Below are 24,446 nucleotides of genomic sequence, written 5' to 3'. Positions count from 1 at the left end.
GCCCAGAGCCCCAGCCGTGTAAAAAGAGACTTGGGAGCTAGGAGAGTTTGAGCAGGGATGGGAACGTGACCTGATCATCCTCTCCGGCTGGACCGTGAGTATTCCCCCCCTCCCCTTTTCCTGGGACGCTGGGTTAAGGTAACTCCTCGAGGTTGAGAGCCCTCTCACTAGGAGAGTGAACAAGAAAGCTTTCAAGCAGGGGTAAGCAGTCCTTCCAATTAATAACGCAGTAATCGATGGTTTCGGGTTATCCTTTCTAAATTAGTAACTGATGGTTTTGTGTTATCCTTTCTAAATTAGTAATCGCATTATTTTAATGGATGTTACTAATCCAAGAACTTGTGTGAGGAAATAAACATCTTTTTTATTATTATTATATTACTGTCTCAGTCGTTGCTATCGAACCTTCATAGCATGACAGCGTCACACATAGACTTAAAGGAATAATTTTGAATAGTCTGATTAGCCTAACAGGAGAACAGGCCTCCTGATTAGAGAAAATAGAGCGTCTGATCTAGGATGTGGATAAAATGTAGCAAAGAGCAAATCCTCCTGAAAAAGTTTTTTTGTTTTGTTTTGGCAAAAGAATGGCCAAAAGAAAAAAAAATATTTTGTAAGTAAGCAGATTTCTAGGAAGGCACATTCAGATTTGAGAAATTGATAGTATGCTTTCAATAAACTTCATAGTATATTTAGCCTGTTAAGATTATGTTTCAGAGAATTATTACAAGAAAGAGTTAAGAACTACCAAGTAATTTCTGTCAGAAGTGGAACAGGAAAGCCTGGAACTACAGCAGTCAGAGAGGTCATAAGGGAGCGCAAATGCATGTTAGCTAGTGAGAAATATTTCATCATTCCTTTTACCACTTTAAAAAAAGATAAAGAAAACAATCTTTGTATACATTTCAAAAGTGATATAGGTTTAAGAGGAAATTCTTCAAGTCATCTGGTATTGAAATGTGTCCATGATTTATTGACCCTCTTGCCTTGCTATTGTTAAACAACCCACTTACTGTGAATTCCGGATTTCATACTCTGGGCTCTGATGTGATACTGCAAGTGTTAGAAATGTGGAGACAGTGACGTCTGAGGTTGTTTGATTGAACCTAACAATGAAGGTGAGGCATCCAAGGATGCATTTTTCCCCTGATCAGTAAGAGTTTAATCTGAAGACAGTTAAAGATATATTTTAAAAATGTTTTTAGTCAATGCTTCTGGTGAAGTCAATAAGAACCATCATATGGATCTTGTGTTAACTGGCTTTGGAAATCTTATATAGATTTGAAATGGCTAAGAAAACATATAATATTATACATGTTACATCTACAATTTTTACATAAATATTTATTATTAATAATAAAAATAATTGTAACTGAGGACAAGTCATCTAATTTACATTTAGATCCAGTCTTGCAGAAAAAATATTTTTTAATTTAACTGTATTCATGATAAAACAAAGTAATAATACTGTATCCAGTGGATGTCTCATCAATTGTCTCATTAAATTAGTTTTATTCAGAATGCACAATTTACAGCATTCATAACATCATCTCACATCTTGTTCTGCATGTATTTGTAAGTTTTCTTCTAGTACTAAAGATATTTAAGTTATTTTTATAAAAACTAAAAATAAAAAACCTCTTATGTCTATTTTAGTCTTGTTCTACTTMATGATTATTTTCTTGCAGAATCATTAAATTGGATAGTTTCTTTTCCCTTTTCATATGCGATCATCATTGATGTTAACAAGTGCACAAGCAATGCAACTCAAAATACAGTGATCACCATTACAATCGTTACCATTGCCGTTTGTGAATTAACATTATTTTGTAGCTGTTCCAACACAGAAATGGAATTTATTTATAAATCTTAAAATAAACAGCTTAATGAGTCCTTTCATTTTGATTTCTGTGGACTTGAAAATCAGTGGAAATTTTCTTYGTGAATGACAGTTCTTGTCTGTCACTTGTTCATTTCTTGTCACTGAAGAAACTGGTTGCCAAAGCAGCAGCCCGTCTCACCCCAGTGTTGCAAACAGGTCAGAGAGCCAAGGAGCTGGTGTAAAATTCCAGGATGGCAACCCTTTCACTACTGTAAGTCTCTACGGTGATTTTAAGTCAGACACGTAGGTTACAACAATCCTCAGTCCTTGTTCACAGGCTGGAGCAAATCCCTGCTGTTGTGACTGGACTCCACACCCTAGAAAAATCTCCAAATTCTGAGGTGTCTCTAGCCAGTTATGGCCACAATCTGCTGACTTCCCTGCCTATACTCCCTGCCCTCCTGGGGAATCATCTTCTGCAGGGATTAGCAAGGCCAGTGTTGAGTTGCTGCCTAGCAGTTCTCTGGGACCGTGGGGCAGTACATGGAGAAAGCTGGGATTCTTATTATCCAAAGATGGCTTTAGACATGGTGATAACTCTATCACAAACTTGTCTAATAAGCTCCATTAGTCCAAAATGCCAAATCTGGTTTTCAGAGAACATTCTAATTTGCAGACTGTCATCTGGCCATTTGTCAGACAACTTAAGCTCCAAAAGCAGAAGCTATTCTCATCCAGCAGATACACAGTGACTGCTCCTCCCGCACATGCTTGCCAGCTCTTTCTCATCCGGCAAGTTTTCCACAGTGACTGCTGCAGTGCAGACTCCAGTTCCCTGCCTCTGTGCCCAACAGCAAGTAACTTACGGCTGTTTGCATTGTGGCCCTGAGCAGCTCTGTCAGTAGTGTTTCAGACTGCACAAGAATGATCCAGCACGAGAGAAACTGGCAGCTTCAAAACACAGGTAGAGAGAGGGAGGGAGAGATATGCTTCATACAATTGCTAAACAGCAGAACTCACTGCATCAAGATGCCTGCTCCACAGCCTGTGCACCAGCCTCACAGAGAATAATAAAGGTGACAGTTCACGACTGACGCCTCTGTATGCGCTGCTGGTGGACAACAGTGTAATTCCACTAGCAGATGTCTTCCCTCCAGAAGTGGTTCTCTGGAAGGGCAGAGGAAGCTGCAACATGGCCTGCGGCGATCTCTGCAGATTTGTAGGCGGTCTTCCAAGCAGGATGGCAGCAGCATGAAGAACCTCTCAGCCCTTCAGGTTGTAGAGAGCCTTGGTATGTCACTAGAGCCTGACAAAGGTGGCAGAGAAACCAATGAGTCCTGAGTAGTTTGTATGATCAAGTTAGAAGATCACTTCTCAGCACTCCTATTTCAGATTCTCTACAAACCCAGGAAGATATTACTTTATTAGTTGCATTTGGGTCACAGCTTTAAGTTTGATTGTGTTTTGGTAGAGCAGGGGAGAAGGCAGGAGAGGAGATAGGATCATGCTACCACAGTGTCYGGAAGTTTTGGATTCTTTTTAAATGTAATCATAGATTCTGGTGTAGTCACATGATTCCAACTGTAGAGCTAGATACACACATAGTAAATTCAGCACTGTCGTGCCAAACTTGCCTTTTGTCCAAGCTGCAACTTTTCATTTAGATGCTAGGCTTCCTTTTTGAACTGATCTGAACTGGTCTGACCAAATGTGGTTTTGTCAGAAAAATGCCAGTTCACAGAACTTGAAATAAACACAGGCTTTCTCCAAAGCCTAAGTAGGATTTGTATTTGGCTAATACAATGAAGGTCCCTCTGCACAAGTATTCCATAAACAGACTAGGAAGTCGCCCTGCAGACAGAAGCAGAACAGGATCAGAATGTTCTGTGCTTGTCGTACTCTGGAGCATACTATTCCTGAACAACTTTGAGGTTATTTTATGCTTACATGAAATTTTAATGTTAGAAAACTAAGGAATTTGGGATTCTTTTCTTTTTAGTCTCAGGGATAGATAAAAGTTTTTGAGAATTTCCATTGTAGACCTAGGAGGTTAGGTCCTCTTGTGGATTTAGACCTTATCTGGATAGTTTCATGAAGGTGCCTTATTAACTGATTTCAAGTGCAGCCATTTAGCAACTTATATTATTTCACTTTTACATTTAAAATTGCCTCTCCAAAAATTTTAAGTCATGTTTTGAAAACTATTCCAACCTCATCCAGCGCTGTATTAGTAAAAGTGTAGTAAGTAGATCCAAGGAAGTGTTGCTTCCCTGCTTTCTGACACTTGTGAGACCACATCTGGAGTACTGTGTCAAGTTTTGGCCTCCCCAGTACAAGAAGGATGCTGACATACTCGAGAGAGTGAGAGGGCCACCAAGATGGTCGAGGGTTGGAGCATATAACATTTGAAGAGAGGCTGAGGGCACTTCATCTGTTCAGCCTGGAGAAGGGAAGGCTCAGGGGAGACCTTGATGTTTACAACTACTGGATCAAAGGATACAGAGAAGACAGAGCCTCAGAGTCTGAGAGTCTTCTCAGAAGTGCGTGGTGATAGATGGAGAGGCAATGGAATCAAGTTGGAACATGCAAACTTCCAGTGAGATATTAGGATTTTTTATTTTTATTTTTAATATGCAGGTGGTCAAATACTGTAAGAGGTTGCCCAGAGATGTTGTGGAACCTCCATGCTTGGAGGTGTACAAGACTCAACTGGACATGGCCCTGAGCAACCTGATCTGCTCAGACCTGCTTGGAGCAGGAGGTTGGACTAGATGACTAGATGACTTCTGGAAGTCCTTCTGCCCTATATTATTCTACAATTTCATGAACTGAAACACAAAATATTCTTAAAAAARGAAAGAAAGCAGATCCTGTATTATAAGTATATATATAAGAATTATTATTGATCTGATCTATCATTCCTTAAGTATGGTGGAAATTAGCATTTTAGGACTGCAAATGAAGGGGCCCTTAGCTTTTACTAAATTCTTCTTTCTAGAAATAGTACTTCCCATTTTTCCTACATACAGTTTTATACTCCAATAGCATATCAGCATATTTCCAAAAATGATTTTAGAGAATGTTTTACATATGTTGGCAGTTTAGTAAGGCTATTCAAAAACATTAATATTTTAGCAGATTATGTTACATGAGAAACACATAAAATAATAATTACATATATGCTCAGTTCAATAACTAAAATAGTTTAATTATGACATTCTATAAGAACATGTAAGTAGAATTTACATGGAACTTACATAGTAAGTAGAACTTATATGGAGCAAGCAGGTTTTATTCTCCATATGCACAGTCTTCTAGATAAATTTAAAATAAAATATGCAAGAACAACTCTAGTTCCTTTTTCTACCAAAATTATACTTAGCTTTAGTTAAACAAAGGGTATGTTGTTTTCATTAGTATTGTCATAAAGAACATTGCATGGGGGAGCCTCTTTTATGTCCTCCTCCACATGTTCTGTCCTTTCTCAAGGCTATTCATTACCTTCAGTTCAATCAAGTGGCTCATCAAACAAGACAGGTGGGTGGATTTTTTTATTTATTCCTGACCTAAGAGGTGGCAAGCTGAACTGGCCATGCAGGAATCTTACTTGCTCATTTCAATGTTCCAGGAAAGTTCCAGAAAGAGGAGTCATTAAAAAGAGGAAACGAAAGCAGAAAGGGTTGAAGGGAGAAAAAGGTGAAATTTCTCATCACTGAAAACAGCTGTCATTACATGCGCTACATAATGAAAACCTCTTGGCAGATTTTTGTAGGCAGTATGTAGACAGCTTTTAAAAAGCTCGGAATCTATCACAGTATCATCTGATCTTGCCAATAATGGTAAGTGCATATGCTGATGATGGCAGTACAAAAAAATAACAACTCCTCTGTTGCCTAACATGCCGTGGAATGATCMTGCCTTTGCCATTAAACACCTGAAGTATATGGCTGTTGCTGCATAGTTTAAAGGCATAAGCCAAAATTAGAAACTTCATATTAGGTAAGTAGTGGAGGTTTGCTGTTCCTGATTCTGATCTGTAGAAGGGCTTGTGTCCTCCAGGTTTATCCATACCAGTTTGTTTAATAAATGATATGCTATAGACAAATACTTGAAAAATCAGTGAATAAAAAGTACAGAAGTAATCATCAAAGCTTGGAGTAAACTCCAGGACTGACACTTTTGGAGAGGTGAGCTGGTAGGCTACAGAGTCAGGCTCCTGGATGGCCAGCTGAGAACAATATTTTCCACTGGTCATAACCAAAGTTTTATCGAGATGGGGGAAGACAACCCTACTAGAAGATCAGAAAATCAGGTAATTGRTCTGTTGGGACTTGGAGGATGTGGATTTGATCCCATGGGACTGAGGAGAAATGTGAATTGGGAACTTTTCAAGGCATTAGTTGAGTGCTTTTAGGGCAGAGCAATTTCAGAAACTTTCACAGACAGGAACCTATTCTGAATTTTTGTAGATAGGCTGTAGGTATCAATGCTCAGAAGATAATCCTAAAATTTAGCATCCAAGTAGGTGAAGGTATTTTCCCAACACAGATACTTAAATGACAAATAGTAATTTTTATTTGTGCAGTATTTCTTTTTTGACTAATTTCCTGTTCATCTGCTACTTGTTCTGAAAACCTTTCTGACAGTTATGTTTCTCCCATTCACTGAATAGGGAGCTGCCCCTACAGGCTTCTGGCTTTTACCTCAGGGGCTAGGTATCTAAAAGAAAGATGTTTCACCAGCTCTTTTAAAGAAGTACAAGTCCTTTACAACATATGTGTGTTTTGTATTGTCAACAAACAGAAAATTAAGAGCCCTGCCATACAAAGACCTACCTTATTCATATAGTAGCATCGGTTTTATCAGAATTTATCCCACAGTCCTTTCTGAAGCAAAATTATTGTATTTTTAAACATAGTTTTTCCCAAAGCTGGACAGAATATTTAACAATGTCAACCTCATTACATGACCAGAAGCATAATCTCATACTATAAGTATACTGTGGTCATCAGTAACAGTTACTGTAATTCAGAAAGTATTCATTTCCATGCTACCAAACAACTTCACTCTCTCTAGTATTTTTTTGTGGAAACTTAATAAATGCTGATTTGCTAATGGTTCACATTGTGCTGCTCATCCAGCATTCAAGAGAGACCCCCAGTATTCAATCACATTAATTCCTTCTCCCTCACTACTTTTTTTTATGTTAAGCTGATATAAAGTTGATATCCTCCCTGTATGCTAATACATCTTCTTCTCCTTGAAATCTTTTAACTTGTGTAAAGCCTTTCCCCCCACTGTTTGAACATAATTCATTACTTTCTGGCTTTAAAAATCTAAGAACTGAAGCTTATAGACTTTACCTTTGAGGTCTGATTCCTTTCCCTTTTTATCCTTTATTTTTTATAGCCTTTTCAGCAATATGGTAATCTTTCCAGAAGGATTTTTTGGCCTTACAATCCTTTCTATACTCATATTCTTTTCGCACCTGGTGGACTAGTTCAGGTAAAAGCTTTTCTTGTACTATTTAAAAGTAGAATCAAGGTATTACTCTCCAAATTCTTGCTGTCTGTTTTGCTTCATCAAAACACATGCATTTTAGCCTGTTCAAGAAGTTTTTTGGATTTCCTGCATTTTTACATTTACAAACTGGGTTACTTACTGTCCTCAGAAATTAATTACATCCGCCCCCTGCCCCTTTTCATTAGCAGAGGCAGTGTGAGCAGTGATAATCCAGTAGAACTCAAACCTGTAGGGCTATGACATCACACCTGACTTTGGAGGATCGGATTAGGGATAGTAATCCCCAATTTACTATTCATCTTAAATATAATTCCTCTTCTTTACTGATCCACCCACCATTCCTCCTATACTCCGACCATAAATATAACATAAATGTAAGACGGATTCTCTAACAAGTCACCAGACATCTTTTTGAAACATATTTTCCCTAACATAGGAGGGAAAGTCTGGACGAAGCCAGAATGCCTCTACAACCTTCTAGAAACAGGTTGTAATTTTAGAATTGTTGCCTGTAAACTCACTGTTAATTATCAAATAAAGTATATGTCTACTAATACTTGCTACTTTTAAGCTTGTTTCTCACAAGACTTGCTAAATCATTATGGAAAGTCACAGCATTCTTGTCTCTTACCAGACCACTTTTATAAAACTTATTTCAATATTTATTTTCAATTATTATTACACATTAACCTTACATTTCATCACTAACCATAATTTTTAACAAATATTCTAAAAAGGTCATATCGTTTTGACAAATAAGGCAGTTACAAGCTTTCTCAATCATAATTCTACATAACCATGCATTTTGCTTATGTTACGTAATTTTGAGTTGTTATATTTTCCTTTTTTGTACTTTTGCAAAATAAACATTTTACTAGTATCAACTACACTACATTTATCATAGAATTACCATGTGTGAGTGCAAGTCTGCATCTATCTAATCATTAGTTCTTATTCTGTACAATAGCTATGCTATTTGGAACATATGTGCTACATATCTGTGGAAACCAACATATTTTTTATGAGCCAGTTTAAAGGATGATTCTAGGTTTCTACAAAGATCATATTCATGATCTTATTAAAGTACTTTTTCACATGAACAATGAGAAGAAAGGGCATTACTGTATAACATTATATGTTTTTATATAACTATTCCATTTAATTAGGTTTACACATTGCTAGCAGGGTGGAATTTTCTTAAGCTTTTATACCTCACTCTAGAATATTCATCAGGAACTCAATAGAAAATCAATTTTCTGAGTTCTCTGGGCACTTCAAACAAAGATACACAAAGACTGGCATAACTTAAGAGAAGGCCTGATTTTTAATTCCTTACTTAGATGCAGCTCCCCAAGCTGACATGGGAACTTTATTTCAGCAAGGAGAACAACATCAGGAGAATATATGTGAATACTTTGCCTCACAGTACAGTCATAAGATGTGCCAACATGCACTGTGACTCATTCACACTGCAGAATTTTCTTTATTTTTCTGTTCTGTCTTGTTCATGTCTCTCCATTTACCATAGAGATGACTGGGACTTCTGACCTCAAAATAGTCATTTTAGTTGGCAAGGGTCACCATAACAAGTAGCTCTGAAAGGCACGGTTAAGAGAAGCTCTAGGGATAAGAAATCTCCTCTGCGCTCATAAGCCCACTGCTCAAATGGGAAAGGTAACAGATAGGCTACAGGTTCTCTGCCTTGCTGAAAGCAGGTAGAATATACTCTCACTTCTCATATACTAGCCAATGAAACTGGGTAGGTCCACATGGACTTCACATTAGAAGTATAATTCAGCATATTCATTATATCTCAACATGAAGACAAAGCCTACAACCACAGCGCATAATATACCCAGAGTTCATATTGTAATATATTGCCTTTATTATACTTTTACTGTTATTTTCTGTAGCATGAATTAATGTGCCATGACTCAACAGTCACTGTTATATTCAAGGGAAGAAAATGTGTTTATATCCACTCTCTTTCCCTCCAACCCATTTATTACACATCTTACCCTGAAGATGTTTTTAATTAGTTGATAAGAATGGCAAATAATGAACTTCATGAACATTTTATTACAGTGTGTATGAGTATTAATTGTTGCCAATTCATCAACCCTAAAGCACACACTGGAAAAAAGATTTATTTTATCTGTTCTATATTTATGAGTACAATCTCATCTTCAAAATATTAGTAAACAAAAATATCTTCTGAATATAAAATTTGGCACTGCTGTTCTCCTATCTCAAAGCTGGTCTCAATTGCTGTCCTAGGAAATATTTTGTTCATTAGTAATTGAATTAAAATGATATCCTTGTGATTTAGCTTGCTTGTGGCCTCTTTTAATTACTGTATTGGTAATTCCCTGGACTCTCATCTATGTGTCACCTCAGATTCCATTAGTTAACCCAATATTTTCCTCCTTCCTTGTCTAGTTCATTTACCACTGCTACAGGCACTGGCTTGCGCGCAGTTTGTGATGTCCCTTGTAGGCTTACTTCCTCAGTCCTGCATGCGCCATATTAAATATAGAGTCAGAGGGAAGGAGGCTTCACAACCATGTGACAACTGGAAAAAAAGCCCATGACCTGGAAAGCACATGCTATACGGTGGGGTGGTAAACCCTGTATACAGCCCTCATATTCCAGTTCTTCTCTTAATCAAATCTGAAAATTTAGACATCTGCACCAGACTGAAAAGTGAGACTCACCGACTTTTACAGAAGGAATTAGAAATAGGTATAAACGCGTGGCAGGACTTAAACATTGCCTACAAGTGGTTAGTAAATATGCTATTTCAAGAGGACTAGATTGTGACAGCAAGGGGCAGTGCTGAAGGAAGCACTGTCTTTTATACAGTCCGCTTCGCCTTGTGTTCCCAGCCTGCAGGCCACAGTTACTGCTTCCTTCTGCTCCCGTGACAGTATTAGATCCCTCAAGACAGCTCAGCTCTAAGCACTCTTGAACACAAAGTTCTCCATCTCTTGTTCAAGTCATGCAAAGAGAAAGTAGGGATTGCTTTACAACTTTCATACACACGTGGGATGTTAGAAGGGTTTTTTCCAGAAAATAAGTCACTCTCTTATTTTTTAGAGTTTTAGCATTAGAGTTTTATTCTTCTACAGCATATATTCTTATACAGCATACACAGAGCACCTAAGTCATTTTCCCCCATAATAAGGAGTTCTATGAACTTTCCTTAGATAATAAAAGGAAAATTATTAATTTATCAAATTATATGCCACCAGGTGATGCAGATATTATGCCATTCATAATAATATAATATATAGTATAAAATATATAATATGTAATGATATAATAATATAATAATACAATAATAAAGTAAAGTTCAGCAAAAAAGGTAAAAAAAGATCTACTTAAATAAACAGCCTGAGCTAATCTCTTGGATGCATAGGCCCTTTAGTTTCATCCAGTTACTTCTCTAGCAAATCCAATAACTACTGTAAAAAAACCTTTTGTTTGTTTTGGTTTTGTTCCTATAAAGCAACATTTCTCAGTCTAAAGGCTGTCACAGGTCACTGACAGGCACATCTGCTGTCAAAAGAGAACACAATACTTTTCAGCAGTAGATTAGAAAGCCTGTGAACTTGCAACCTTGAATGTAAAACAGCATTTAACCCCTTTCTACAAAGCTACTGAAAGAGCACTAGTTCTGGGAGTACAATAAGACTGAAATGGCAAAGGCAACACTGGTTGACTGAACAAAGTTTAATTTTTTTTTTTTTAAGAGAAAAGAGGTTGTCTGATTTACAGAAGCAAGGATGATATTCCAAAATACAGAAAGGTATGATTAGGGAAAAACAAAGTCCTTGCAAAAGGTGATTTGGGACATGGAACAAGCTGAAAAGATGAGAGATGATCTGCAGGTCTAATGAGGTGAAACCTCAGAACAAACCAGTCAACCCAAATGCTCTGCTTTCCAAAGTAACCTACAAGGGACCACAAGGGAGTCATGCTGTACTTCAATTTGTTCTTGATCTGGATGAGCAGAGAACCACGATCTTGTACAATGCAATGCCATGCCACATAGATAAATCTAGATGCAACTAGATATGCTTGCTCTGGACAGAGAGCCAAGCCTTAAAGAGCAACAATGGGATGGAACGTGCAAAAGCAGGACACACAAAGCAAGCTACATGTCTACGGAGGCAAAGAGCAAGAAGATCGCTCTATTCCTGCATAGGCCTGAAATCTTTTCCTGGCAGTGACTGAACATGTCAGAAATTCTGGACCATTATAAAACTGGGTGACAATTTGTGCATCATTATCTAAAATAATATTTAATTGCAACAGTAGCCATACTTAACAGAGAAATATTTGGGATTGTTTTAACACTTAGTCTGACCAATTTCCAAGCTTTAAAATGTCTGTTAAATGTTACCCCAACCCAGAATGTTCTGGTTTTGCTAATATTTTGATTTAGTATTTTTCTAATATGTTCAAATAAGTTGTTGCTTGTACAATTAATCATGGGAATTTTCAGAGGCATGGTCTTTTGAGGTTTTTGGACCTTGGGACTTTATAAAAAAGAAAGAACATGGAAACTAATTTACAACATCATTTCATTTTCTTTCCAGAGAATGTTGAATAATAGTCTCTAAACTAATAGACTGAGATTTTTTTCAACACAAGCACTTAGATGCACTTATACAAAACTCAGCTATAAAATATTGTTTTGTTCTGCCTTTCAAACCCTCCTCAGTGTGCATAGTCAGAACACCAGGACAGATGCTTAGTCATCCCAGCCTAGATTACACTGTGTCCTCCTGGATGGTTTCTCAGCTCAGCTTTTATAATGAGAAAGACTTTTTGACTTCTAACCAGATCTTTACAGAGCTTCTTCAAGCAACAGGAGAAGCTAGCAATAAAAATATTTTCAGGCCTATAATGTGAAGGGCATCATGATCTTTTTTCCACAAGGCAATAAACCTTTCACAATGAGGAAACTGTCTTCAAGAAGTTTACCACCAAGCAGCAGGGTTGGAGTCTAACAAAGCAATACTGTTTTTGAGTAAGTATGGTGTTTCCAAAATAACTTTCAGACATCCCCTGAAATAGCTTCATTAAATTAATTTAAAGTGACTTAATCTGTTTGACTTCAATAGAAATATAAGCAATCCCTTACTGATAGCTTTGATGTTCTGAGTATACAACTATTATTAATGTAGTATCTACCTTTGAAATAGCCTTTTAAGATAAAATAGTTTTAAATGTTTGCAATCTTATGGTCTTCCTTAAGTCTATGGTACAAACCAGTTCTGGGGCTCAGTTCTTCTCCCTGTCTTTGAATGAAAGTCGTGCTGCTCAGCTACACCAGTGGTGGTGGCTGGGAGGAGAAGGCTCTCCTGACTCCTTGCCACTGCTCACTTTAGCAATGCAAGTGAAAACTCTGTAGAAGCCTTTCTCTCTGCTGCACTGTCACACAGCTAACCCTCACAGGGTAACAGAAGGTTTTTATGGGTCCTTGCTTCTCTAATCACATTCATACACCAGTGTAAGGGCAAGTCACAGTCGTTCCATTTACACCACATACTCAGTTCTGGGGAACACCTGACCATAATTTGTAACATCGGAAAATACTAAGTTTCATACTTAGCCCACTGAGGCTATTCTGTACTCCTCTATTTCCACACATCAGTCCTAACATGGTCTTGCATTCCAGCTAGCAATTCCCCTGGTGAACTGTACTAATGTTCAGAAATATTCCTCTAACATAGTACTTTCTTTTGTTGCTCAAAAGTTACATTTTTAATGTTAAATTTTAAAGGTATGTTCTGAAGGAAATACCCCTCTCACTTTTTAGAGTGGGATAATCGCAAAGGATCAGTGATCTGGCAACTTCACTTCAAGATTTCTGCCTCATTAATATGTCTCTTCCTACATATTCATGGATTAATTTAATAAATAATTTTACTTCAGGAAATGGGCTAGGTCACAGGAAAAATACAGAGGAAAATATTTCATAAATTGGAACATTCAATGCTTACTCAGGTTTTTTGATTTTGCCCTGCTCTGCCTACTCTTCTTATCCTACTCATCCTATAGTTGCATCATGTAAAGTGTGTAATAAGGTAAAGACTGCCTTCTGCCTATGTAAGGTGCCTGCCACAGGAGGTAACAATTGTTGACTAAGAAGCCTAAGTAATATATAGAATGTCTAATAACTAACATTACAAAAACATTAACAAGTATCTTTGCACACAGCAGTTTGGATTAAAAGGTATTTCAAAGTCATCACATCTGTGCCCAGTAAATTCTCTTTTGAGAGTGCATTAAAAAATAGGTTAGAACAATGAATAGCTTTTTTAAGACAGCTATGATCCTTCTGAGTTGTGCACAGACCATTAACAACTCTCACATCTTTTCCTTGGTAGTAATAGCATATAGGTTTAATTATACTAACATGTTAACATGATTTTCACTGAATTTTATAATCAGTTTTTATAATGAAAATCCATCCCAGATCACAAGAGTGAACAGGAATGTCTCAAAGTGCAGTACCTCATCTGCATAACTAAGTTACATATTAACAAGCTTATTGAAGGCTCGCATAATGATTTTGCGTACTAAACAGCAATGCCTTGTGTACACTTCTATCCCATTCTTATTAGTTAGGTCATGAATTATATAAGTGTAATCTAATGTAGGTGAAGGTGTTGTAGCTTAAAAGACTTACTGTAGAGAAAAGAAAAACAAATAGAATCTCTAGTCTGGATGATTGTTTTGCATATAGGTCATCTGACTGAGTACAGAAAGAAGCCCACAAAATGTCTCAGCCTCAATTAGGGTAAAAAGTGCAAGGGAGATAAAAATTCCTCCAGGCAATGTGACTAGCAATCACTTACAAATCTTTCTGGTTATTAGGCAGTCACACTTTTATTTTTTAGGGAGAAGTGGTATCATTTATCGGATGAGCTGGTATAGTTGGGAAAAAAGGGACAACCTCTTAGCAGAGGTCTGAAATGGCATCAAACAGCTCCAAATTATTTACATTGGAACAATCACTTTCAGCTTTGTTTAATTAAGTAACTAGACAATTTGAGAAAAGAGGGTAGTTATGAGAGGTGCATGGTAGCAAGAGAAGAGATGATAAAATCCTTGGCCCTGTGAGAAGGAGACAGAGACAGGCAGTTACTCTGAAACCAAAACTTTGTGTATTTGGGGGKTTTTTTTTGCCCTCAGCTATCAATCCATTAAAGATATTATCTCTCTTAGGAAACTTACCTCACTTATATCCCTATCCTATTACAGCTTCAACAACACTACACTTCTGATGGATGGTTTAGTCCACAGGAGAAGAATCTGTTATTTGCTCTTTGGCAGATATTAAAAAATAGTAAAGACAAAGAAATATCCTTCTGAAGCTGGGCACGACATAAAACCTAATTTAAATCAGGGCTCAGAACTTAAAATATTCCCAAGCATTATGATCTCCTACTACAATAATCCTCCTCCTCTTCAGCTGGGGAAAAAGAAATATGCCCAGATATAAATTAAGGAGTTAGTATTATTTCAGAACAAAAGATGGGAATTAACAAATTTGGGATATGTTGTATGAACATGTAAGATTAGGCTCTAAGGAACAGAATCAGTGAAGGACTTAATTACCTAAATTGGTGCTGAAGTAGAAAACAGATGCATAAATCCAAAACTAGGATACCAAATCTCTTTGCTCATGTTGCCTTATCCTGGAAATAACTGAAGTCCTTCCTTTCTAGTCACTTTAGTGGTCAGGGATTGTATCTCAAAAGGAAGAAATGTTTGGGTTTGAACCTCCTTCAGCTCGAATGGGAACTGAACCTGCATTTTCTATTTCTGAGCGTTCCAATCACTAGGCCACTGTGTGAAATACTACTAATAATATACTACTACTATTGTAGGCTTTATATCTCTACCTTCAGAATAAGCTTCCTAACTATAGATCTCTCTCAGACAATTTAATCTCTTACTGAAACCTTGGAAGAAGACAGCATTTTAGACACATTCCATACTTGATGTTTCTTTTTGCTTTGATCTAAAGTACTGCTAATCAGTGCTACGAAAACTTACCTACTTACTCTCCCCTTATAAATTGTATTTCATGGGTGTAACTTTCTGTTCACCTGAAGAACTACAGAAGATTACTAGTCTATAAAAAAAACAGAATGTTTTTTTCTATCAGTACATATTTAAAAAAAAGATGTACAGTAATATAGATTAGAAGGGTTTTTTTTAAGGTTTTACAGATATTCATTGTAGCCCTGATGCTTTGCTCATTCAAGTCAGTAAGCTTCTATTGATTTCAACGTACAGCGCAAGAAAAATATGTCAATGCACTATGTACATCTCCAAAATTGGTGTAGATTTTGAATATGGTGTTAGCAGCAGATGAAAAAGAATGATCCACTAATGCAAGAAGTTTAAGTTACATTCCTTTTTTTAATGTGAAAAAGGCCAGCTTAATTAAGCTTTCATTTGTCCCATCCAAGGGCACACCAGAAATCTATGCACTGGCTCTAGGAACTTAAATATAAGTCATGGTCTCTTTTATTCATGGTCCTTGGACAGTGTGCAGACATACGAGAACTTGGAAATAGAACTATGTGAAGAAAAGATTTATTTAAATAAGCATTACAAGGAAATAAATAAAAAAAGATTAACTGTGCTAAGATATTCCAGGACCAGAAGATATAGCACATTATTTTCGTAGATCCAGTATTAGAAGAACTCCCCCCACCTTACCCTTGTATTGTGGCAAAAGCAGATTATTCAGAAAGCATCCAGCTTTGACTTCCTGAGAAACTCCCAATCCCTTAGGGGCTGGTTATAAAGGCAATTCTCATTTCCCCAAAGCAAGCAAGCAGACAACAACAGCATCAAGAAAAACACAACGAAGTTTTAGGTTTTTTTCTTTTGCCTTAATGCACCTACATAACTTATTACAAACATCACCCTCTCTATTTAAACTTAGAAAAGCTTCAGTTCCTCAGCCCTAAAGCAGCTGAACTCTGCAGAACCCAGGCAAATGTGGAATTCCTTTCAGCTGGTGTTGAGTCTAGATTATTCCAGACTAGTGATGATACAGTCAATCAGTCAAGCTGCTCGAGCAATCTGCTCCACTACATCAGTGCCATGTTTTGTCTATCCCACTGTCATCATCAAACACATTTGTCTTCTTCCCAGTGCAAACCAAAATTAAAATGATTTTCATGATTCATGATTTAAAAATACTTACCATACTTTGCACAATTTGGGTACATATGTCAGTCTGAATATTTAATAATGGGATAGATAGCATGTAACTGAAGGTTTTATAATAAGCTATAAGAGGATCTTACTTCAGCTGTTTTCCATGCAGATTCACACAACAAAGTTCAAACCATATACAAGCGAATATGGAAAAAATGTTTGTTTGCTGAATTCCCAGTATTCCTAGACCTTTCTGAACTGTGGTCAAATTCAGAATAGGAGACATATTTAAGGTATTGTCTTCATCTATCCAACACACACTGCAGAGAAGTGTATGATCTTTCTCAGATCCTGCCCCGTGATGGTACTCTGCTTTTCACTATAATGAGTATGTAGGAAATGAAGACAGTAGATCTGATGAGTAAGTTAGTTCAGTAAGAATTCTTTTACCCTGAAAAAATAAGAGCAGCTGAATCAGTCTTCTCATGTCAAAACATCATATCGCTCCAATACTTTGACTTATGTGTCATAAAAATGTGACACTCAAATAACACCCACAATCTGATAACATAGAACAGTAGTTGACAATGCATAGTTAAGGTTATAACCTTGTATTTATAAACTGATTTCATACAACTTAAGGTACAAAATCAGTGAGAATGCAGAATCCTTTTCTTGTGATTTCAAAAAATTACTTCTATCCATACAACCTTCAAGGAAAAGCTGTGCAACATGAATAGCAAGTATTTTTTTTGGTCACCAGCATGATCAGAATAGATCATAATAAAAATGCAAAGCATAAATAAAAAAACAGAGAATTGTCCTTTCCAATTACATGGTATTAGTAACTCATTTAAGAGGGATCTTACTTAGTTCATACGTTAAGAATTAAAATATTAAGCATTCAACTATTTAATGTTTTGACAAACAAGAATTATTAGACATGCCTTTAATAATAAAAAATAGTGCAAGATTTAAACCAATCTTTAAATGTGTTACAGAAGAGACTGAATGCTTTTCTGAAACAGTCTTACAGCTGGTGATGTTATAGGAGAAAATTTACTTGTCAATTCCATTTTTCACAAATCTGGCATCAATCCCATATGATAGGTTCCAGCACTCTTAGCTGCAACTTTGCTGATTAGGAATTACTATCTACTATTTCCATAAATTACACATCATTAACAGTGACAGGCAGGTACAAGAAGCTGCTCCGTTAAAGCACAGGTCTCTCACAGGTCTTGTGTTGTAAGCCAGTAAAGAACTTACTTTGTAAGAAGCTGTATGGCCTTCGCTCCCTCTGACATCAAGAGTCTAAATAAATGATAATTCTTAGTTGCCACATCCTAATTTTCAGAAGAGGTGCTAAGGTGAGGATAATTTAGAGATGTACCACACTATTAAAAAAAGACTTTCTGCAATATATGCCTAAAACATTGTTCATTTCATCCATCCAAGAAATCTCATTCATGACCTTTGGTCCAGTAAGATGAGTATAACAGAGCCAAGTCCTATATTTTCAAACAAATTGTTTGCATTTGTTTTAAAATGAAGCAGCCAAAATTAGTAAAAATGATGAGTTATAACATATATTAATAGAGGTATCCTACTTGTTCTGCATAGCTCAATATTACATTTTGTAGACTTACAGTCCAAACTAACCAATTACAGATCATTTTGAATAAGCATAGTTAAAACCAATATACACAACCTACCCATATTTGCCCTTTCTCTATTGTTATGCTCAGCCTTCCAATGTGTTATTATGGTGAGGCTGACAGCATCCCAAGTTCCTCATCAGTAGTCATATGATATTGATGGGGGACACTTTCCCTGTGCTTTTGGGGCTGCTTGGGTTTATTTTTATACATTTTCTAACTTTGTCTGCTTATCAAATCTTTATTCACTGGTCTGGAACTGCATGTTATATTTCAGTTTTACAATGTATGGTTATGTTTTGCATATGATGGATATTGTCCTTTGTTCTCTTTGGTACCCTAAAACCAGTTTTACCCAATTCCCAAGACTGCATTCCTTTAGTGATCAATAATCAGAGATTTGTGTTCATAGCCCTGAAGCTCTGTTATCCTCTGCTTGTACTTTCAAGGCCTCTGCTGTCATGCCACACTTGCACTCTACTACACTTTTATTCTAGGGCCACAGACGGTTCACTTTAGAGTGAATAACTGAATACTAACTGAATACTAACTGAATGAATAACTACTGGCTATTATCACCTATTAGTTACCGACATACACACAAATTATTATAACAATCAGCATTACACCACACAAAAGTACAAAGCTAAGCTTAAGATAAAACAAGTAAGGCAATAGTTACCTGTCATTAGACAACTGCTGTTACAGCTAAATAAGCTAAAACAAGTTCCAGAAAGACCAAGACAAGTCCAAATGAGCCTGACAAGTCCTGACGCCTGCACTGCCAAGTTAATACAAAGCCTGCGGCCTGTTAATAACAACAGCAAGACCATACTTCTCGGTCTACAGGGCTGTGCTGCTTCAGTGGTGGAGCCACTGACTCCAGCAAGTGTCCTGGGTTCCTGTTCAGGCAGCTGAAAGATTTGAGCACCTTCAGATGCAGGAAGTCATGCACAGGACTGCTTCATAGGGGACTGGTCCTTGGTTTGAGGAGTTTCACTTGCTCAGGCAAGCGAAGATACCTCATGCACACAGTAAGTCCAAATGCCTTGGACAAGCTGTGAATGCATGGAATACATTCAGCAGTTATTGCACATGGGTTGGAAGGTCCTTAGGGAATTGTGGAACTCATGCCAGAACTGGGCATAATCATAGTCCTAAATGTCCCAAAAGGTTGCTCTACTGTCTGAAAGACAACAGTTTCTCTGAAAGGAGATACAGTCTCCTTCTTCAGCTCTTTTTCTGAATCAGGGAGAGGATGTTGGTCACTGTATTTTCTGTAAAACTCAGTTCTGCTGTTGATACTGTGTGCTTTGTTCATCCCTACCAAATCAAACTCTTTAGGGAATTTATGTGGAAAGTACTTAGTTTAATGCTAATTCGGCTTGTAATACATATCAAGCCAAAATGGTTATCAAGCTGAAACAGAACACTGGGATTTGGCAACAGTCATGAATTTAAACTTAAGTTTTAAGTTACTTAAAAATTCTTGGAGGAATAGGTACAAGTTACGAGAATTGCCTTCTTGGATATTGCTGCCTAAATGCAGACTAAGTGCTACTTTGAGAATTCAGGCTTTGGTTTTGATTGGATATCATTTTATATCTATTTTCCCCTCACTGTTGCAAGGGGCAAATAACAAACACTTCTACCCACCTTGTACCATTTCACCAGGGCAATTTACTCTGCTGTTTCTTAATTAAAATTGAAATGTAATTTATTTCTAACTAACTTACTAACTGATTTTGCAAGGATGCCTCTACAATGATAAAATTAAGATATAAAGGTCATGTTGTTTCCTACTGTACAGAGTTATTCCTGCTTGTTTTTAAAACTGTATTTTTCTACTGTATGTTTGAATACCTAAACAAATCTGCAATCTGAAAAGACATTTCTGTACTTGTAACACTAAAATTATGAACTTTGCCAATGACTTGTAGAGGCAAACATTCCAGTATGAACATAGCTCTCTTCATGGTTCTTTCATTTCCTCTCTCTCTGGTCTATTAGTGCTTCCAGTTTGGAAAGACACTGCAAGTTTTCTACCTTAATTTCTAAAGTTCTCCACATGGTTGAACACATAAATAGATATTTGTTTCTTATTTTCCATTTTACAAAATGAAATGATATGGATAATATAGCTAAAAATATAAAAATCTCTAAAAATGTTAATTAATAGTGAAAGTTTAATAAAGTAATAGCAATTTATTGCCCTAAGAAGAAATACTATGGATGAGAACTAGTCAAATGGAAACTTACCTTATTGATACACAAATTTAATGAGGTATTTCATTTTTGCATTCAACTCAAAGAGGTGCAATAGAAGCTTGGGGGGGGGGGATGTTGAATGAAGCAAAGCTATTTTAACCATGAAAATCCCCTCAATAGTTTTATACCTCAAAGTAAAAATTAGTTAATGTATAAGAATTTGCACAAACTTAAAAACTTTTCCTATGGACTCCAGTATTAGAGTAAATAGTTTAGGCTTTTGCGTTATGAATGTGTCTCTAAGGTACATAAAACTAGCATGAAAAATACTTTATGTTGTATGTATGTTGCATGCTCTTTCTGACTGTTGGCTAAAGCATGAATGGAGTGGTATGACATTCTGCCCCATGAGCCAATTTTCTGCATTGCAGGTGCTGTTTTATTGAATTATGGTTGTTGAGGGCTGAAGTATACTGCAATAAATGTTGAAAGTTGCTTCTTGCCAGGAGATTGATGTATGAGGTCACTGGTCTCTCTGGACATTACTGCTTAATAAAAAGCAATTTACTTAAATTACTTTTCTCACTAGTTTTGTTCATATCACAAAATTACAAGCAAGTAAAGTGAAAGTGCTTTGCTGGCAGCAGTATTAAATTTGTTCATTTTGGATCTAGAGTAATTGATTGACCTACGTAGAACCTAAACATGCCAACTGTAACACCAAGGAGAGTCGGCCAATTACCGTTCCACACATTCTTCAAAGATCTCATCTAAAATTTAAAGGGATCTCTGTGTGATTATGAATCATTACAATACCATGGCAAATTAGATACAGATGATATATTGTTAAGCCCTGCTCTTGCAAAGAGATATAAATGTAATGTTCGCCATTTCCGCCCAGGCTTCACTTCAGGAAAAAATCATTCTTCTCAAACAGGTACAGAATTAATTTGAACATAATGTCACTTCTCAAAGAACAGTGAAATAATTTGGTAGATATATGGGAAGGGCTTTATCAGTGACTAAACATCCTCCAAATAGGTCTGTCCAAATCAACGATACTTCAAAGCTCATCGGAAAAACTGGCAGGTATTTTTCTGTAAACAACATTTATTTTGTTATCTTCAAAACAGACAAAACATCCAGTTTTACCATTGAGACAACTTTGCATTAGAAGATTTAAGATGATTACGTTGTATCAATCAAATGTAAGTAACTAAAACAGAAACAACACTTTTGAACTATATCCAAAGAAACCTTTTGAATGACTATGTCTTTTTGTTTGTTTTGCTCTTAATTAACTTCTCATACAGACTCCAGATGAGAAAAGATTTCCAAATCTTGAATATTTTGCCAATTAGAAATTGTATTTCCACCCTGACTACCTATTCATTGTTCTATGCAGTAATTCCAGGGTGATTGGCCCAATCAGGAATAAAATTTGTGTCTTTTGCATCTGTTATAAGACTACCTTTTTCCAGAAAAATTGATAGCACTGCAAATTAGCATGAATTAGTATCACAGTGTATGATTCTAATATCGCAAGATAATGAAAGATAAGGTTTATTACAAATTCTGTATATATGGTTCCTGCAAGAATTAGGATAAAACTAGATGAAGATCTATTTAAGATGAAGATCCCTCTTAATTCCAAAGCCTGCACAAAACCATATCTCTATCACAAGAAGCTCCAAAGCTGAATATAAGAAAAAGAAAAATGCAGGCAGCTGTTAAAATATTTTTCTTACAACTGACTTTGTGTAAACATATATGTTGTTACTCATTAGAAGTGTTCTGACTGGAAATCTTATGTCATGGAAAACATTCCCCTTTTTGCCGAGAGTTCAATACCTAAGGAAAAAAAATTGCAGAACAGTAAGCTCACGATGCAGCTAGACTTCTCTGAAGACACCACAAAAGCATTTTCATTCACTAGCCATAATGATTTAATGATTTCCCATGATGTAGTCAAATGATGGGGCATCATTATTCAGAAAACGTCTTAGACAATCTTTCTGAATTGTAAAACATGAAAATAGTACGATGATTGGGGATACAATTTTCTTGCTCTAATTTCTGAATATCAGATACTAAAAACTATTTGTTTCACAAGCCACAATAGCTGCTTTCAATCCAGTAGCACAAAACCAATCTTAACTATGCAAGCTAGCCCGAACATAGAAAATGTAGGTGTCTACCTGACTCCAGTGAGCAATAAACAATTAAATGTTAATGGATGCYCTACAGCTGTGTGACTCAAAATAATGTATATAGTGCACTAAATACCTTCCAAACTACTCTGTCTAGATCTGACCTTAACTTGTAATGAAATTCTGATTAATATACAGCACTGCAAGTATACCCATGCAATAGGATATTCATCCATATTCTATTTAAATAATCTCTGAATTTCTTAGAGATCTGCTCAATGTGGCATCTTTCCAAATAACAGATCTATAAATTTATAGCGCTGAAACAAGTGCTGTTAAAATAAGAATTTGAACAGCCATGATTAATGGCATGGCCAAGCAAGGCAAGTCAGTAGAGTTATATTAATTAAACAATTACAACCATTTTTGTAACAAAGACAAACCTATGGATGAAGCAGCAACATAGCTTAATTTTCATTTCCTTAGCTATTATGCCTTCAGACAGCTAGCAAAGGTACAAGCTAACTTTTATATGCTTTGCTTACACAACACGTTTTAGACCTTTGAACACTCTAAGCATAACTGCACTGTGTTATCCTCAGTGGTGAAGATTCACCTCCTACAAGGTAAAAAGAACCCGATTCTGTACTACTAATGCAAATTCACTGAAATCCATAAGATCTTTCCATGAAAAACAGTGAGCTCTGGATCAGTTCCTAGGGCCTGATTCTCTAACATCAGGCACTTCCTGTAGCTCATCATTTACACTTGTCCAAAATGTCTACAAATAGCAAGGGTAGGTTCTCCTGTCCTTTGTTTAGTTTGATTAGATTGTTTAAGGTCTAAAGAAACATAAAGCATTGCTGTTCTCATGCATCTGCTATGTTATTATGATTCTGGTAGTAACATTAGAAGTATACAGGAATACCTTGGAGATATTGTGGGTTCGGTTCCAGATCACCGCAATGAAGTGAATATCACAATAAAGAGAGTCACACGCATTTTTTTGGTTTCCCAGTGCATATAAAAGTTATGTTTACACTATACCGTAGTCTATTAAGTGTGCAATAGCATTATGTCTAAAAAACCAATGTATATACCTTAATTAAAAAATACTTTATTGCTAAAAAATGCTAACCATCATCTCAGCCTTCAGCGAGTTGTAATCTTTTTGCTGATGGAGGGTCTTGCCTCGACGTTGATGGCTGCTGACTGATCAGGGTGGGGGTTGCTGAAGGTTGGGGTGGCTGTGGCGATTTCTTAAAACAAGATAGCAATGAAGTTTGACGCATCAGTTGACTCTTCCTTTCACAAAGGATTTCTCTGTAGCATGCGATGCTGTTTGATAGCATTTTACCCACAAGAGAACTTCTTTCAGAATTGGAGTCAATCCTCTCAAACTCTGCCACTGCCTTATCAACTAAGTTCATGTAATAATCTAAATCCTTTGTTGCCATTTCAACAATGTTCACAGCATTTTCCCCAGGAGTAGATTCCATCTCAAGAAGCCACTTTCTTTGCTCATCCATAAGAAGCAACTCCTCATCCATTAAAGTTTTATCATGAGATTGCAGCAATTCAGTCACATCTTCAGGCTCCACTTCTAATTCTAGTTCTCTTGCTATTTCCACCACATCTGCAGTTACTTCCTCCACTGAAGTCTTGAACCCCTCAAAGTCATCCATGAGGGTTCGAATCAACTTCTTCCAAACTCCTGTTAATGTTGCTATTTTGACCTCCTCCCTTGAATCACCAATGATGTTCTTAATGGCATCTAGAATGGTGAATCCTTTCCAGAAGGTTTTCAATTTACTTTGCCCAGATCCATCAGAGGAATCACTATCTATGGCAGCTATAGCCTTACGAAATGTATTTCTTAAATAAGAAGGCTTG

General features: G+C 36.6%; 1 protein-coding gene across 1 annotated transcript in view; it reads left to right on the top strand.

The window, feature by feature from the left end:
• The first annotated feature begins 6,095 nt into the window (after positions 1-6,095).
• The window catches only part of LOC112972813, a 42,333-nt gene continuing 23,982 nt past the window's right edge, over positions 6,096-24,446 (top strand). The window contains 1 exon segment of the mRNA XM_026079887.1: positions 6,096-6,226. Coding sequence (XP_025935672.1) covers positions 6,096-6,226 — 131 coding nt within the window.

The sequence above is a fragment of the Apteryx rowi genome, unplaced genomic scaffold (genome assembly GCF_003343035.1).
Source record: "Apteryx rowi isolate R43461 unplaced genomic scaffold, aptRow1 scaffold_501, whole genome shotgun sequence".
Lineage (NCBI taxonomy): Eukaryota > Metazoa > Chordata > Aves > Apterygiformes > Apterygidae > Apteryx > Apteryx rowi.
This window is presented reverse-complemented; position numbering and strand designations above follow the sequence as displayed.